The 18,247-nt window shown below is 52.9% G+C and overlaps 1 protein-coding gene across 2 annotated transcripts in view; it reads left to right on the forward strand.

Annotated features, from left to right (window-relative positions):
* The first annotated feature begins 7,432 nt into the window (after positions 1-7,432).
* NECTIN2 (nectin cell adhesion molecule 2) overlaps positions 7,433-18,247 on the forward strand; it is a 28,303-nt gene continuing 17,488 nt past the window's right edge. For both annotated transcript variants that reach the window (XM_068528225.1, XM_068528226.1), the window contains exon 1: positions 7,433-7,710. In XM_068528225.1, the coding sequence (XP_068384326.1) occupies positions 7,620-7,710 (91 nt within the window). In that variant the 5' untranslated portion in view covers positions 7,433-7,619. The remainder of the gene's footprint in view (positions 7,711-18,247) is intronic.

An 18,247-nucleotide genomic window follows, 5' to 3' on the forward strand; every position in this document is an offset into this window, starting at 1 on the left:
TTTTTTGGTTTTCCAGTGCATGTAAGTTATGTTTGCATTATACTGTAGCCTAGGAAGTGTGCAATAGTGTTATGCCGAAAAAAACAACGTGGGACTTCCCTGGTGACGCAGTGGTTAAGAATCCACCTGCCAATGCAGGGGACACGGGTTCGAGCCCTGGTCAGGGAAGATCCCACATGCCGCGGAGCAACTAAATCCGCGAGCCACAACTACTGAGCCTGAGCTCTAGAGCCTGCGAGCCACAACTACTGAGCCCGTGTGCCACAACTACTGAAGCCCGCGTGCCTAGAGCCCCTGCTCTGCAAAAAGAGAAGCGACCGCAATGAGAAGCCCACGCACCACAACGAAGAGCAGCCCCCGCTCACCGCAACTAGAGAAAGCCCGCGTGCAGCAACGAAGACCCAATGCAGCCAAAATAAATAAATTTATTTAAAAAACCAAAAAAAAAAAAAAAAAAATGTACATACCTTAACTAAAAAACACTTTCTTGTTAAAAACGCTAATCATCATCTGAGGCTTCAGTGAGTCATAGCGGTCACATCAAAGATCACTGATCACAGATCATCATAACAAATAGAATAACAAGGAGAAAGTTTGAAATATGGCAAGAATTATCAACAGAGACACAAAGCGAGCAAAGGCTGTTGGAAAAATGGCACCAATAGACTCCCTCGACACAGGGTCGCCACGAACCTGCAGTTTGTAAAAAATGCAGTATCTGGGAAGCGCAATAAAGCAAAGTGCCATAAAGAGAGGTAGGCCTGTAGAGACAAAGACAGAAACACAGAAAGAACTGGGATTCAGAGAGATCGTTCCAGTTAGAAAGGAAGAGAAAAAATGTTTGAAAGGAGCAGCTCTGAAGCAGTGGGAGGGGGCTGGGGGGGGCGGACATGTGTGACTTTGGGCAAGTGACTTCACCTCCCTGAGTCCATCAGATGGAGATAAATCACACTTGGGCCGTGGATGGCCACGGTGAGGAGTGGGAGCAGCCATCCCTGTGCAATGCATGCTGGGAGGTCTCTGCAGGTGACCCCACCCCCTGTCATCAGTTTACTCAGCCACAAAATGGACCAAGTGAGATCTGTGGTCGTGCGAAGTTGGAGCCATGCGAAGTTGATGCTATGGGAGCCTCCTTGTAGGGAACCGAGCAGATGCCCAGAGGCCCCAGGGCAGAAGAGCTCACAGTGGCCGAATAAAGGTGCTCAAATCCCATGGTTCATTGAATCAGATTAAAACAAACCTGAGAAGCAAGAGAGTTGGGGTGCAAGCAATCAAAGGGCCCCCTACCTGACCTCTGGTGTCCATGTGGCTCTCTTGTCCTTTCACTGTGGTGTGGTCTCCATGCCCAGAGTCGAGGGGGAGCCAGGAGGTTCTGCACCCAGAAGATGCCAGGGCCACATGGGGGCAAATGCACTCGGCCACCCCTGCAGCTGGAGGAGAATGTGCTTGGTGGCCACGGCTTTTACCTGCATGATATACGAGGGCACAGGACTCACCAAGCAGAGCGAGAGTCACCAGCAAGAAATACCTTAAGGACTCGCAGATACTTGGGGCTTACTCGATCTTTCCATCCTTCCCCTCTACGTTCAGCTCACTTTTTTTTTTAATCGAAGTATAGTTGATTTACAATGTTGTGTTAGTTTCTGATGTACAGCAAAGTGATTCAGTTATACATATATATACATTCTGTTTCATATTCTTTTCCACTATGGTTTATCACAGGATACTGAATAGAGTTCCCTTGGACCTTGTTGTTTATCCATTCTATATGCAATAGTTTGCGTCTGCTAATCCCAAACTCCCAATCCATCCCTTCCTCCCCAACTGAATATTCTTTAAAAAAAATAAAATAAAATAAAAATAAATACAGCAGGGCTTCCCTGGTGGCGCAGTGGTTAAGAATCCGCCCGCCAATGCGGGGGACACGGGTTCGAGCCCTGGTCTGGGACGATCCCACATGCCACGGAGCAACTAAGCCCGTGTGCCACAACTACTGAGCCTGCGCTCTGGCGCCCACGTGCCACAACGACTGAAGCCCGCATGCCTAGAGCCTGTGCGCCACAACTACTGAGCCTGCGCTCTAGAGCCCGCGAGCCACAACTACTGAGCCCACGTGCCACAACTACTGAAGCCCGCACGCCTAGAGCCCGTGCTCCACAACAAGAAAAGCCGCCACAACGAGAAGCCCGTGCACCGCAACGAAGAGTAGCCCCCGCTCACTGCAACTAGAGAAAGCCCTCCTGTAGCAACGAAGACCCAAAGCAGCCAAAAATAAATAAATAAAATAAGTAAATAAAAAAAAAATACAGCAGACACACATAAAAATCATAGGGTGGTTGGGAGAATTCGATAACTGTGGAAAGTGTTTGGTACGAAGCCTTGCACAGAGCATGTGTTCAGTATGTGTTTATTATTATTATTGTTATTAATATTATCATCATCATCATCATTCATGGAAAATGGAGGGACAGAAAGAAAAGCAAGGAAGGGACCAGGTGGAGAGAGGTACCACTCTAAGGGCAGATATTGGTGAAGGGGGATTTGGGGAGCTGGAGGGGGAGTGAACAGACGGCTGGGGGAGGGGAGAGAGGGGACCCCAGGGAGGAAGGGGTGCTCCGCCCAGCACCTGGTCCCCGAGTTAATGAGAGGAGGGTCCTGGCCTGCCTCCCAGTAGGGCATACATTGCATAAGATCCCTCATCTGCATGGCATCCCAGGCAATTTGCATACAGATGGTAGCCTGCGCCCTCCTCAGTCTGACCCCTCCTCCCACCTTGGCCAAGGGTCTGGGGGAAGGGGAGGGGGGGAGGAATGAACCACCAGGATCTGGGGCTCCAGGAAGTAAAGGCAAATTTGGAGTAGACTCCCTTTGCTCCTCAACTTTCTGTGGCTCCCTATTGCTTTCCGGAGCATAAGCCACCCTTCACCTGGCGTTCAGGACCTGCTAAGATGTTGCCCCTCACACACCCACTGCTCCCTCTCTCACACCTTGTGCCTTTGTGACTTTACTATTCCTCCCACCTGGAACGCCCTTCCTCGTTTTCTCCAGCTGTAACAAGGCTTGCCTGTCCTTCAAAGCCAGAACATCTTGAAGAATTCTGACAAGTTTTCACTCCCCGTTCCTTGTCCTTGGAACTTTACTGGAATTTGTGCCACCTCTGGACTCGTACAGATTTTATTAGTAAAGATATGCTTCGTTGCAAATGACAAAAAACTGAAGCCAAAAAGTTGTGTAAGTGAAAAGGGAAAAGTATTCACTCATATAACCAGGAAGATCAAAGGCAAAGGCTGGCTACCTTCAGGCATAGCTGGATCCAGGGGCTCAAATAGTCTCATCAGAATACTGTCCTTTTCTTTTTTTTTATAAAGGAGTTTTATCCTTTTTTTTTTAATTTATTTTTGTCTGCGTTGGGTCTTCGTTGCTGCACACAGGGGCTCCTCTTCGTGGTGGTGCGCGGGCTTCTCATTGCCGTGGCTTCTCTTGTTGTGGAGCACGGGATCTAGGCACGTGGGCTTCAGTAGTTGTGGCACAGGGGCTCAGTAGCTGTGGCACACGGGCTTGGTTGCTCCACGGCATGTGGGATCTTCCCGGAACAGGGCTCAAACCCGTGTCCCCTGCATTGGCAGGTGGATTCTTAACCACTGCGCCCCCAGGGAAGCCCAGAAAGCTGTCGTTTTCCATTTCTCAGCTCTGCTGTCCTCCATGCACCGGCAGAGTCTTTTGTCTCTGGAGGCACCCATAGTACCAGATTTCTACCCTACAAGTTTAGCAACCCCCATCAAAAGAGGGTGTCCCTTTCCTATTAGTTCAAGCAGAAGTCTCAGGGCTAATTCTTATTGGTCAGGAATGGGCCCCACCCCCAACCCTGAACCTATCCTTGTGGCCAGGGGATAGAATGCTCTGATTGGCCAGGACTGGCCAGGTTCGCTCTGAACCATAAGGGCTTAGTATGGAAGAGGTTACTGGGCAGGTAAAATACTTGGCATCAACTCTCCAGCTCCATCAGGAAGCCTTTGGCCCTGTGCCCCTACCTCCTGGTGGTTATGGCTCTTCAGTGAACTGTCACCTCTGAGACTCCTTGACACTGGAAATCAACTCCCAAGGTATGAGACCCACCCAGTCGTTTGTCAACAAACACACACGGCAGTGCTCCACCTTATCCATGTCCCCTTAATCATGTGACTGGGGGCATGAAACTCTAGCCTACCACCCTCCTGGGCCTTCCCTCCCGGGCTCATCCCAGCTCACAAAGAATAGCCAGGAGACAGCTGAGCACACTCCTTGACAGACCAGGAGAAGAATAGGTGCTAAGGGGGGCTTCCTGGAAGAAGTCTCCCTGGGGACTGGTTATTTTATTCAAGGGAGAAATGGGGGAGGAGAGAGAATTTTACAAAGCAAGTTAGTAGCAAAGATGGCACTAACCCGAGAGATCCTGGCCTTAGTCTGGCCCCAGATTGGGGAGAGGACAGAGAGTTCTAGAGAGAATTTATTATGTACCTACAGTAGTTCTCCCCTATTTGTGGAGGGTATGTTCCAAGACCCCCAGTGGAAACGTAGATTGTACTGAACCCTACATATACAATGTTTTTTCCTATACATACATCCCTATGACAAACTTTAATTTATAAATGAGGCACAGTAAGAGAATATCTGAATTACCAGCATCTTTTTTTTTTTTTTTTTTTTTGGTCATGCCGTGTGGCATGAGAAATCTTATTTCTCCCACCAGGGATCGAACCCGCGCCCTCTGCAGTGGAAGCATGGAGTCTTAACCACTGGACCACCAGGGAAGTCCCCAGCATTGCTATTCTTGTGTTTTGGGGCCATTATTAAGTAAAATAGGGTTACTTGGACATAAGCACTGTGATACCGCCGCAGTCGATCTGATAGATCTGATAACAGAGACGGCTACTAAGTGACTCACAGGCAGGTAGTGTATAAGTGAGGATATGCTGGACAAAGGGATGATTTACGTCTAGGGCTCGAGATTTCATCACGCTACAGAATGATTTAAAACCGATGAAGTGGGCTTCCCTGGTGGCGCAGCGGTTAAGAATCTGCCTGCCAGTGCAGGGGACACAGGTTCGAGCCCTGGTCCGGGAAGGTCCCACATGCCGCGGAGCAACTAAGCCCGTACGCCACAACTACTGAGCCTGCGCTCCAGAGCCTGCGCTCCAGAGCCCGTGCTCTGCAACAAGAGAAGCCACCGCAGTGAAGAGTAGCCCCCGCTCTCTGCAACTAGAGAAAGCCCGCCTGCAGCAATAAAGACCCAACGCGGCCAAAAATAAATAAAAATAAAATAAATAAATTTTAAAAACAAAACAAACAAAAACCGATGAAGTTTTATTTCTGGAATTTTCCATTTGATATTTTCAGACTGGTTGACTGTGGGGTAATTGAAACCGCAGATAACAGGGGACTACTGTATTTGTCCAGCTGGCTTCACACCAGGCTAGTGTCGAGTCTGAGAAACACCTTATGGGGAGCTCCCAGCCTGCTACTTCCTTGCTGGGTAGCGTGGGGCAAATGATCACTCTGTGTTCTGTGTACTTTTCACTGAAATGGGGATCATAAGTGTCCCCTTCACGGGATCCTTGTGCGGAATTAATTGACAAGTAGCAAACCCTTTGACTTTGGGTCCAGTCACTTCATCTCTCTTTGTGCCTCAGTTTCCTCATCACACAGGGTGCTGTGGGGGTTATTTGAGATAATACTTGTAGTGCACTTGGATCAGTGCCTGGCACATAGTAAGTGCTAAATACATTTATTAATAGTATTTTTACCAAGACGTGAATGCCAGTCAGTAAGAGTCTCCACCATGTAAGATCTTGCCCTTCTGGAGAGAAAAACTCAGGTGCATGTCAGGTGGGAAGGGAGGACAAGTCTATGGGGGTCCTCTTGGTAGGGCAAGAAGCTCCCAAACATCTGCCCCAGCTGATCAGCTCCTTTTCAGAGGAACTGGAACGGAGGGATTTCAGGCGCTCGGTGGCATCCCCTCCCTCGGCCTCCTGTTTCCCGCCCTCGTCCCTACACGCTAGGCGGCCTCACCAGCTCCCCCGGGCAGTCCAAGGAATGTGAAGAGGTAGGTGGGGGTGGGGAGGAGCGGGAGCCGCCGGGGAGAGACAAAGGGGCCGAGTCAGAGCCAGAGACACAAAGACGCGAGGAGGCTGGGAAGATAGAAGTGGGACAAGGACACGGGGAGGGACCAGCGGAGTCTGGAGGCCCGATCCTAGCCCAGCCCCGCAGGGCCAGCGGAGCGCCGGGGGTGGTCTGTGCTGCCCCCTGGCGGAAGGCTGCGGTAAGGAGACGGTGCGGACCAGATGCAGGAGAGGACTGGGGAATGCAGGGAGCGAGAGAGAGAGGTCAAGAGAGACGCAGAGAGAAACAAGAGATACCGAAAGAGACACAGAAACCCACAGAGAGACAGAGGGACAGAGAAAGACAGAGATAGAAACATACAGAGAGACACAGACGCAGAGAGAGACACAGATGCAGGGGGCGAGAGAGACAGAAACACAGACCGAGAACAAAGTCAAAGGGATGGAAAGAGACAAGGAGCCAAGTGACACAAACACAGTGATAGAAAAAGACACCAGGAAGAAAGAGACCAGAAACACTAAGAGACACGGAAACGTGAAGACTGAAAGACCCAGAGATAAACACAGGGACGGAAAAAGAGAGGCAAAGACAGACACAAAAACAGAGACACTAAAAGAGACAGAGAGAAAGCTAAAAAGAAACGACTCCCAGAGTCGCAGGCAGAGATTGAAAAAGACGAAGATAGGCTGAGATGCGCACAGACCTGAGAGACAGTGGCCCCGGGGCGAGAACCGGGGAAGTCTCGAGGCGGGGAAGGGGGTGGGGTCTCAGCGTGGGGGCGGGGCCCCAGAGGGGCGGACCTATGAGAGCCCACGTGCCTCACGCGGGTGTGACTAATACTGAAGGGGGCGGGGTGGGGTTAGGACTTTGGGCGGGACCGAGGCCAGGGTAAACTTAGCTCCTGGGAAGGGGCGGGGCAGACTACCTGGAGAACGAATGGGAGAGGTCGTGTTGGAGGGCGGGGCTTCACGGAGGCGGGACGTTCGGAAGCCCCTAAGCGTGCCCCGTTAGACAGGGGGCGGGGCGCGAGGGCAACCTCTGGTGTAAAGGGGCTTGGCTAGAACACTAAGGGGCGGGGTTTGAACGCTAAGAGAAGGCAAAGATAGAATTCTGGGACAGGGGGGCGGTGATCAAAGAATCCTGGGAGGGGCGGACAGAGAATCCTGGGGAGTAGCGGGTGTAGGTAGAATCCTAGGACAGGGAGGGAGAGGAATGCTGGGGGGGCGGGGCGGGCGTGGAATCCCAGGAGGGGGCGGGGTCAGACCAGCATGAGGGGGCGCGGCCCGAGCCTAAGAGCGGCCCGGCGCCCGGGGGAAGAAGGGGGTGGGTCCTGTGACGTCAGCGAGTCCGAAGCCAGAAAGAAGCTGGGGGCCGGGGGGCGCTGAGCCGGGAGAACAGAGCGCGGCGGGAACCAGCCGGGAGCCGAAGCCACTCAGGCACCTGCGCGTCTGCCCAGCCGATTGGCGCACGCAGAGTGGCCCGCAGGCCCCCGCCCGGGCCCAGTCCCTCCCGGGCCCCCCATGGCCCGGGACGCAGCCCTCCCGCCGTCGAAATTGTCGCCGCCGAAGCTGCCGCTACTGCTCTTGCTGCTGCTACTGCTCCGGGAAACCGGTGAGAGACCGCAGGCGCCTCCCCGCCGCGCGCGAACCCATCCGCTTCCCTACCCCCAGCAGGAGGGTCGCGATGATGAGGCGAGACCACCCCCCTTTCCTTCTCCCAGAGTTGGGAGTCTGAGGCCCGGGGAGAATTGAGGGCAGGGAGCCAGATGCCGAGGTCCTCGAGAGGGGCGGGGAGCTCGGACTTTGGGTCCCCTAGAGGGCCAAGAGTGATAATTCGGGCGACCTGGGGAAGGGCCTGCGAGCTCCAACCCCGAGCCCGAGAGGGCTAAAGGCGCTGACTCCCGGGCCCCAGAAAAATTAGGGGCTGAGGGCTCTATCTCTTGGGTCCCAGGAAGAATGAAGGCTAAGGGCTCTGTCTACCGGGGTCCTGGTAGAATTGGGGGCAGGAAGGGCTCAAACTTGTGGGTTCCAGATTGTGAGCAGGGGGCTCTGTCTCCTGGGTCCCAGACAGAACTGGGGGGAGGGGAGGGCAAAAGGCCCTGTCTCCTGGGCTCCAGATTTAATTGTGGGCATTGGAATGTCTCCTGAGATTCAGACATAAATGTGGGCAGAAACCCTGACTCTTGGGTTATAGATATAATTAAGGGCCGGAGGCCCTGTCTGGAAGCTGGAGGCTCGGTCGGCTGTGTCCCAGGTAGACTAAGGAGGCCGAGTCCCGCCGGCTGGGACACTTCCCTTTCCTTGCGAGCCGTCGGCGGGGCATCCCTGGGGAAGTTTTCCGGGTTTCACTTTCGCCGAGCCAGGGCAAGGCGGGGGCGGGCGCTCTCCTGACTCCCGGTCCCGGACTCCCGGTTTCGGGACCTTATCTTTCCTCTAGTCGCGCCTTTGTCCTAGGAGCCGCAGCGGGAGGTGGACGCGAAGAGACGCCGCCCTAATCCGCTGTCTTTCCCTCTGCTCGGCCCACTCCCCACCTCCCCTAGGGGAGGGGTGCAGCCCCGGGAGAGGGAGGGGATGGGAGGAAACAGGTGAAGGAGGCTCTGGCCCCGCCCCTTTGCAGGTGACCCGGCTGTTTATTCCCGGCTAGAAACTCAGGATACTGGAGTTTCCCAAAGGTTTGCCAGAAACTACGGAGGGAGCTTGCGGGACCCCTGGTCTTTTTTTCCCAGCATGTGTCTGAATTGTCTCCCAGCTTTGACCCAGAAGTGTGTACTGACTCTTCCATCGCCTGCCTCTCCCTCTGTGTCAGAGATAGGGAGATAAAGTCAGAACCTGCCACCTCTGTGGGAATGCTCAGAATCCACCCGACCTTGTGCCAGACATTGACTTGGTGCATGATCTCATGGAAGGCTCTTGATCACCCTGGGAGACAGGTCCAGTTCCTGTTCCCATTTTGCAGATGAGGAAACAGAGGCTTAGAAAGGGCAAGCCACTTTCCCAGGGTCCACAGCCAGTCTGCAGACTTCAGAGCCTTTCCTGGCTCTGCCCCACCTGGTGGGCTCCAGAAAGTGCCTCTGAGCCTCCATTTCCTCCTTTGGAAAACTGAGATAATTCCTTCCCTGCGGGGCCATTGGAGGGATTTAGAGGTCCCACTGGTCCCCGGGGGGAAGCTCTTAGCACCTGAGGAGGAGGTCTTCCCCTTTCCTGACCCTCCATCCTTGTGCCTTTGCTCTCTGCTCTCCTCTCTGCGTCTCTCCTTCCCACCCTCCCTCCCTTTCTCCCTCCCTCTCTTTCTCTCTCTCCCTCCCCTCCTTCCCTCACTTTCTCTCCCCGCTTCCTCTCTCCATTTCTCACCCTCTCCCTCTGCTCCTCTGGCTCTCTTAATCTCTTTCCAAGCTCTTTCTCTCCTCCTTTCTTGCCCTCTCTCTCTCCTTTCCATCCATCTCTGTTTCCCTGTCCCTGGCTCCTCTGCCTTCCCCCTCCTTGGCCTCCACGGAATGAGGGTGCACCACCTGGGCTTCCTGCTGTGGCTCCCCTCCCCAGTCCTCCCAGCTTTCACTGCTCATCCATGTCAGCCAGGCAGCCCCACGGTAGCGGAGGGGGATGGGAGGAGAGGGGCCTGCCGGCCTGCTGTCTCTTCTTGTTAGGGAAGGGGGACTGGACAGGGGAGAAGGGTGGGTCTGCTCACATCCTCGGGGGAGGAGAGGGGAGAGAGGGATACAGGGAATGGCTGGAGATACAGGGATGGGGGCAGAAGCCAATAGAGGGAGGGCATCAGAAACAAATTTAGGGATGGGGTCAGAGACACATACAGGAATGGAACCGAGGGATGGGGGAATGAAGTACAGCCACAGGGATGGGGCAGTGTGGGAGGGGGAGCGGGTGGGGGGGAAGGAGCTGGAAGGACGTCTGGATAAAGGCAGGAACAGCATAAAGAGAGAGACAGAGGTTTGGTGACAGGCAAGGGGCCCAAAAGACCCCAGCCAGTCAGTGACAGCGACGCCATGACCCAGGGAGGTCGGGGCACAGGCGAGCCTCAAGGCCAGCAGTGTGTGGGGGCCACGGGGAGTGGTGGACACGGGAGGGACAGGGAGTTGGGCACTCTGGCCAGCTCCCCCGCTTCTGCCAGGGATGCTGTTACATTTTTAACGTCCCGGTGATGCTGAGAAATGGAGCAGGAGGGGGAGGAGAAGAGGGGACCCAGTAAGATGGCCCAGCAAAGAGAAAGTATGTCAGAGGTGTGGAGAGACATGCAGAGATGGGGAGACCCAGGAGGCAGAGAGAGCTGAGGGTCAGAGACACCGAGAAATGGCGGCCCTGAGAGATGGAGACCAGAAACCTGGAGAGATTAGGGACCCCAGGAATCGGTGCAGGGAGCCAGATTCCAGAGACGAGGAGACCCAGACCCAGAAAGACCCAGACCTCAGATGTTGGAGATACAGAAGAAAAAGAATATGAGAACAGCTAGGATTTTTTTGGCCTGGTGAAAATGATCTGAAATTGATTGTGGTAATGGAGGCACAAATCTATGAATTTACTAAGAGCCATTGAGCTGGACACTTTATTTTTATTTATTTATTTATTCATTTTTGGCTGTGTTGGGTCTTCGTTGCTGCATGCGGGCTTTCTCTAGTTGTGGTGAGCGGGGGCTACTCTTTGTTGAGGCGTACGGGCTTCTCATTGCGCTGGCTTCTCTTGTTGCAGAGCACGGGCTCTAGGCATGCGGGCTTCAGTAGTTGTGGCACTCGGGCTCAGTAGTTGTGGCTTGCGAGCTCTAGAGCGCAGGCTCAGTAGTTGTGGTGCCCGGGTTTAGTTGCTCCGCGGCATGTGGGATCTTCCCGGACCAGGGCTCGAACCCGTGTCCCCAGCATTGGCAGGCGGATTCTTTTTTTTTTTATTTTATGGCTATGTTGGGTCTTCGTTTCTGTGCGAGGGCTTTCTCTAGTTGTGGCAAGCGGGGGCCACTCTTCATCGCGATGCGCGGGCCTCTCACCATCGCAGCCTCTCTTGTTGCGGAGCACAGGCTCCAGACGCGCAGGCTCAGCAATTGTGGCTCACGGGCCCAGTTGCTCCGCGGCATGTGGGATCTTCCCAGACCAGGACTCGAACCCGTGTCCTCTGCATTGGCAGGCAGATTCTCAACCACTGCGCCACCAGGGAAGCCCAGCAGGCGGATTCTTAACCACTGCGCCACCAGGGAAGTCCCAAGCTGGTCACTTTAAATGGGGGAATCGTATGGTATGGGAATTGTATCCCAATAAAGCAGTTAGAGAGAAAGACAGACAGATAGACACAGAGAGCAGAGACCAGGGACTCCTGGGAGACACAGGCGGGGCACACTCGGAACCCTAAGAATCAGAGACAGAGACACAAGAGATCAAAGAGACAGGACCTGCAGGAGGAGGAGGCCAGAGTCTCAGAGACAGAAATGTTTTGGTGTAAACTCTACACTGGGCAGATCGGTGGGAGTGGGGTTCTGTCTGAGGGGCTTGACCAGGAAGAGATTCACCCCCAGAAGTATCAGACCCCACAGGGGAAACCTTCAGGGGGGTCAAGCCCCTGCAGAAAGGCAGGGAAATCTCAGACCAGGGAGGGAAGGGGTGCCCCGAGCTGAGTGATGACCACGATCAGAGAGGTGGGCTGGGGGAGGGAGGTGCCGACATGCGGGCCCAGGCAGACAGCCCCATATCCTGGCTACCGCAGCTGCTCACCCCCTCCTCAGACCGGCTCCTGGATGTCGGCTGTGAGGGTGGGCACTGTGATTAATGCAGTTAATTAATTGACAAGGTAGCTGAGGCAGCAGCTGAGGCCAGCGCTCCAAGCACGCTGGCCTTCAAGGGTCTGCTGGAGTCTGCTGCACCCCGTGGTGAGAGGGCAGGTCATGATGCGTTATTGGTCTGGAGGGCGTGAGCCAAGCCTGGAGGAGCCAGCCAGGCAGGGACCCAGGAGTCCGGGCCCCCAGCCCCTTCCTCTCTGCCTTGATTACCCTTCCCCAGATCTCAGGGTCTCAGGCTATAAGTCTCTGCACCCCACCCCAGATGTTTCCCCTGGGCTCACACAATGCCCTGGGCAGCCCCGACTCTGCCACCACAGGAAGCCTGCATCCCAGGGCCCAGGCAGAGGAAGCGTGTCTGGGGACCCAGCTGACACTTCATGAAGCTGTCACCAGCCTGGCTGGCCAAGGGAAGCTGAGGGAGGGCGGTGTTCCCATGGCCACACTCTCCCCCGCTGTGGTGCTGGTCACGTCCTGGCCAAGGTCAGGGCACAATCACCTGCCCAGCAGCGTGCTGGACACTAGGGTCCGAACTCCAGGCCAGCCTTCCTCCTGGCATCATTTCTCCTGCCTCTGCCTGAAACGCAAAACATCTGGGCATTAGCCCACACTAACCCCATCCCCCTCACCCCCACAGCCAGTCAGCCTCCGTGTCCCAACCGTTCCAACTTCTGAATGTGCTTGCAATCTGGCTCATCCTCCATCCCCACAACCCTGACTCCTGAAGCCCGACCCACTCCATTCTGAGGGATTTTTCTAAAGCACAAACCTAACCCTGTCCCTCCCCCTGCCTATAACTCTCTGTGGCTCCCCAGTGCCCCCAAGAAAAAGCCCAAACTGTAACTCAGCCTCAGCCTGTATGATCTAGTGCACTGCTGATTCCCCGTCTTCACCTTTATCGAGCTCTTACAGTGTGCCAGGCACTGTTCTAGGCTCTGGGGATACAGCAGTGACCAAGACAGACGAAGATCCCTGCCCCCGGCACTGATGGTCTAGTGGGGAAGAGACATCAGCTGCTATGAGGAAATCAAAGCAGGGTCAATGGAGTTTCTGTTCTCATCATTAAGGTGGTCAGGGAACGCCCCAGAGCAAAGATCCGAAGGGAGGGAGGGAAGGGGAAGTGTTCCAGGATGAGAGAATAGCAAGTGCAAAGGCCCGGAGGTGGGACTTGCCTGGCATGTCTGAGGAGCAGTGAGGAGGATGGTGTGGCTGGAGCAGGGTGAGCCAAGGGGAGAGGGTGAGAGATGAGGTCAGAAAGAGGATGGGCACAGGTCACGCAGGGCCTTGTGGGCCGCTGTAAAGACTTGAGCTTTTTTCTGAGTGAGGAGAGAGCCACAGCAGGGACCTGATCTGCTGTAGCTTCTCTGGCTGGGTGTGGGAACAGACTTCAGGGGCAACGGCAACCCTCCCTGGGAGGATGACCCAGGGGAGAGACGCCACTGGCTTAGACCAGGATACAGGCAATGCAGGGATCAGACCTGGTCCGCTTTGAAGATATATTTTGAAGATGGAGTTGACAGGATTTCCTGATGGATTGCATGGGTGGCGTGGAGGGGGGCGGTGGTGAGAGAAAGAGAGGAGTCAGGGATGACTCCAAAGCTTCCATCCTGAACCTTTTACTGAGGTGGAAATACCTAATAAATGGGCCATTAAGCCCACAAGGGCTGAACCATCCTATTCATTCATTCAGAATGAGACACTTAGAATGGGGATTGTAGACCCATGGGATTTTTTTTTTTTTTTTTTTTTTTTTGGCTGCGCTGGGTCTTTGTTGCAGCATGCAGGATCTTAGTCTTGGGGCATGCATGCAGGATCTAGTTCCCCAACCAGGGATCGAACCCCAGCCCCCTGCACTGGCGCTGAGTCTTACCCACTGGACCACCAGGGAAGTCCAAGCCATGGGATTTTAGAACCTCATTCATTCTGCAAATATTGAGCATCTACTAGGAGCCGGTCTCTGTTGCAGACGCTGAGGGTGAGCAAAACCAGGCAAAGAATTCCTGCTCTCAGAGAGCCAAGAAGGTCATGAAAATCTGCTGTGTGAGATGGGGAGAAAGTGAGGTGCAGGGTGAGGGAACGAGGGCCAGCTAGTTGGAGAGAGGAGGGCTGTGTGGCCATCGGGGACAGATTATTGGTGATGAAAGAACTTGCTGAGAACCTTGCCCCACAAGAAGCTAAAAGTGGGTTTTTTAAATTTAATTTTTATTTATTTATTTATTTTTGGCTGCGCCACGTGGCTTGCCAACCAGAGACTGAACCTGCGCCCTCCGCAGTGAAAGCACAGAGTCCTAGACACTGGACCGCCAGGGAATTCCTAAAAGTGGGTTTTTTTTTTAATCCTCTGAAGCAACCAGGGCCACTCTAGATGCAGGAGGGCAGTCTCCCTCAGAAGAGAGGATTGAACCCAGGTCACAGCAGTAAAAGCGCCGAGTCCTAACCACTGGACCGCCAGAGAACTCCCCAGAAGAGGAGAGGTATCTTGCAGCCACAATGACTTCCTTAGGACAGGAAATCTGAGTCCCAGAAGGGACCCAGCGACCCAAAGAGGGGTGTGGGGCTCTGTGGGCTGTAGCTTGGCTTCCCTTGGAAAGGGCCTCCTCCTCCAGGAAGCTCTCCTGCCCCTCCCCTCGGCTGGGTCAGGCCCCTGCTCTAGGTCCAGCCCCACCCCTTCAGTCTTTCCAATGAAGTGCTTGGTGATCACTATCTGTACAATATCTGTCTCGCCTCCTGAATGTCAGCTCCTAGAGGACAAGCACGTGATTTGTCCCGACACATCTGTGGTACCTGCCCCCAGAACAGAGCTTGATATTTATTCAACAGGTTTTTTTTTTTTTAACAGTATTGATTGAGCACCTACTATAACCAGGCCCTGGTGTAGGCTCCGGGGATACAGTAGGAAACAAGACAGGCAAATCCCTGTCCTCAGGGGCTGACCCTCTAGCACCCAGGGCCTGCGGGTTGAGTCACTGTTTTTTGCTCACTGGTTGGCATAGTCTGGGAAAGAATAACTGGCGGGAAGGTTCCTACCATTCATGCCCTTGAAGTTCTAAATCTTCGCTTTAGCCAAGTCCTTCTCCAAGTGAAGAACCCTCAATGGCTCCCACTTACCTCAAGAAGAAAACTTAAGCCCTTGGCCCTGCCCTACTTTGCTTCTGCAGCTCACACTGGCCTGGGTTTTTCCCTGACGGAGTGCCCCCTTCCCTCCTCACCCAGCTAGAAAGGGGCATAGCCTTTGGGGACCCTTGTCCCATACTCAGTGCCTTTGGGGGCCATGTGGGTAATGGTTCCTGGCACCTTGAGGGAAGGGGGCGGCCCTTCCTCAGCTCCACCTAACTGTTGCCCCCAGAGCCTCATATCCTGATTTTTGTCTGGATTCGACCTTTAATCTCCAGACCCTTCTGTGCTGCTTGTCCGCTTCTGGAATGATGTTATGTGGGCCAAAAGTAACTATGTGGGAGAGCCGGATTTGGCCTGCAGCGGATGGCTGGCCGCCTCTGCTTGACTCCCCTGCCCTGCCAGCCCTGTGAGGAGCTTACAGGAGAAAATCATTTTAATGGAATTGTCACAAGGGACCCCGCAGGGGTGCTTAAACATCCCCATTTCACAGATGGAGGAAATTAGGCTCGAAACAAGGTCCCCACCTGGAAAGGGACAGAGCCAGCAGGAAGCCCCCAGCCAGCTGCTCCGGGGGCCCACACATGACACTCTGCAGTTTGGTCCCGCCGCAGAGGAGGAGCCCATCTTCCAAGGTGGCACCCTTGGGTTTGAGTTGCAAGATATATGTGGGGCTTCCACGAGATGATGTCTGCGTAACACAATGGCCTTCACTGGTGACTTGTTTTGAGAAGTGCCTGGGACGGGTCCTGCCCAAGGGGCTGCCTTCTGCTGGGGACCCTCTCACTAGGGTCCCCTGTTAATTTTCCCTGGATTCCTGTGTGAGGCCAGCGGCGGCACACGCTCCTTCCCTCACATCTCGGTCGGAGACAGCTGGGCATGGGCCTTGCCTTGAGGCTGGGTGTCGAGGGCTACTTGTAATTACACTTACCTGGCTATGTTTATTTACCAAGCACTGATCTTGTGTTTCCGGGGGCCCTGTGTGCCAAGTACTCTACAAACATCCTTTAATCCTTAAACAGCAATCCCTAGGAGATGGACACCATTATTACCCCCCTTTTACAGCCGAGGAAACTGAGGCACAGAGAGGTTAAATGACTTGCCCAACGTCACACAGCCAGTAAGTTGCCGAGCCAGGATTCAAACCCAGGCACTCAGTCACCATGCTGTACTGCCTTACACAGCAGAGAAACATTCATCTTTATTCTGGTTTTAATTTTTTAAATTTTTTTATTATTATTTTTAAAATTTATTTATTTTATTTATTTATTTTTGGCTGCGTTGGGTCTTCGTTGCTGCACCGGGCTTTCTCTAGTCGCGGTGAGCGGGGGCTACTCTTTGTTGCGGTGCACGGGCTTCTCATTGCGTCGGCTTCTCTTGTTGCGGAGCACGGGTTCCAGGTACACGGGCTTCAGTAGTTGTGGCTCGCGGGCTCCAGAGCGCAGGCTGAGCAGTTGTGGCGCACGGGCTTAGTTGCTCCGCGGCATGTGGGATCTTCCCGGACCAGGGCTCGAACCCGTGTCCCCTGCATTGGCAGGCGGATTCCCAACCACTGCGCCACCAAGGAAGCCCCCGACTTTATTTATTTATTTATTTATTTTTTTTTTTTTTTTGGTCACACCGCGCGGCATGCGGAATCTTAGTTCCCTGACCAGGAATCGAACCCGTACCCCCTGCAGTGGAGGCACAGAGTCTTAACCACTGGACTACCAGGGAAGTCCCCTTTATTCCAGTTTTTATTAACAATCAGAAAACAAAAGATAAGCTGAGAAATAAAAGCCATACGTTCAGACATAAACTGGTACGCAAATGCTCACAGCAGCTTTATTCATAATTGCCAAAAGGTGAAAAAACTCAAATGTCCATCAACTGATGAACGGATAAACACAATGTGGTCAATCCACACAATGGAATATTACTGAGCCATAAAAAGGAACAAGGCACTGACCCATGTTACAGCGTGGGTACACCTTGAAGACATTATGCCAAGTGAGAGAAACCAGACACAAAAAGCCACACGTTGTATGATTTGATTTATGCGAAATGTCCAGAAGAGGAGAATCTATAGAGACAGAAAATAGACTAGTGATTGCTACGGGGTGGGAGGAGGGGAAATGGGAGTGACTGTTTAATGGGTACAGGGATTTCTTTGGGGGATTATAAAAATGTCCTAAACTGGATTATGGCGATGGTTGCACAACTCTTGTGAATATATGAAAAGCCATTGAATCGTACTTTATTTATTTATTAGTCTAACTTTTAAAAAAATATACATAAGACATAGACATTTATTTATTTACATACTTATTTTGGTTGCGCCAGGTCTTAGCTGCGGCACGCGGACTTCTTAGTTGCAGCATGCGAACTCTTAGTTGCGGCATGCATGCGGGATCTAGTTCCCTGACCAGGGATCAAACCCAGGCCCCCTGCATTAGGAGCACGGAGTCTTACCCACTGGACCACCAGGGAAGTCCCTGAATTGTACATTTTTAATGGGTGAGTGGGAATTATATCTCAGCAAGGCTATTTTAAAAAAAATAGGCACAGCAACTACTGAGCCCGCGTGCTGCAACTACTGAAGCCTGCGCGCCTAGAGCCCGTGCTCTGCAACAAGAGAAGCCACAGCAATGAGAAGCCCGCGCGCAGCAGTGAAGACCCAATGCAGCCAAAAACTAAATAAAAATTAAAAAAAAAAAAAAAGGCACAGAGGGCTGTAGGTTGTATAGAAAGGTGAGAGAAAGTATTATTACTGTGTAGGAAAAAAAATGAAAACTATCCTCACACTTTGAATTTTTTTACAATTTCTTTTGGGATAGATTTAGGTTTTTGTTATTTTTGGAGGATTCTTTATTCCCTCCAAACATTTGATAATGAAAAATTTCAAACATACACGTGTAAGCTGGAAGAATGGCCCAGCAGCCTCCCTCATCCTCTGCCCCTAGACTTGACAAAGGGTCACATTTTGCCACGTTTGCTTCGTCACTTTATCGTTTTTGCTGTTGTTGTTTTTGATGAACCATTTGAGAGTACATCGCAGATATGACATTTCCACCCCTTATCATCTCCTTCTTCTTCCTCTTCTTCTCCTCCTCCTTCTTCTTCTCCGCACAGCTTGTGGGATCTTAGTTCCCCGACTAGGGACTGAACCCAGGCCCTCGGCAGTGAGATCGCAGAGTCCTAACCACTAGACCGCCAGGGAAGTCCCATCCGCCATTTATCTTCTTTTTTTTTTTTAAATAAATTTATTTATTTATTTATTTTTGGC

The sequence above is a fragment of the Eschrichtius robustus genome, chromosome 19, assembly GCF_028021215.1.
Source record: "Eschrichtius robustus isolate mEscRob2 chromosome 19, mEscRob2.pri, whole genome shotgun sequence".
In the NCBI taxonomy this organism is placed as follows: Eukaryota; Metazoa; Chordata; class Mammalia; order Artiodactyla; family Eschrichtiidae; genus Eschrichtius; species Eschrichtius robustus.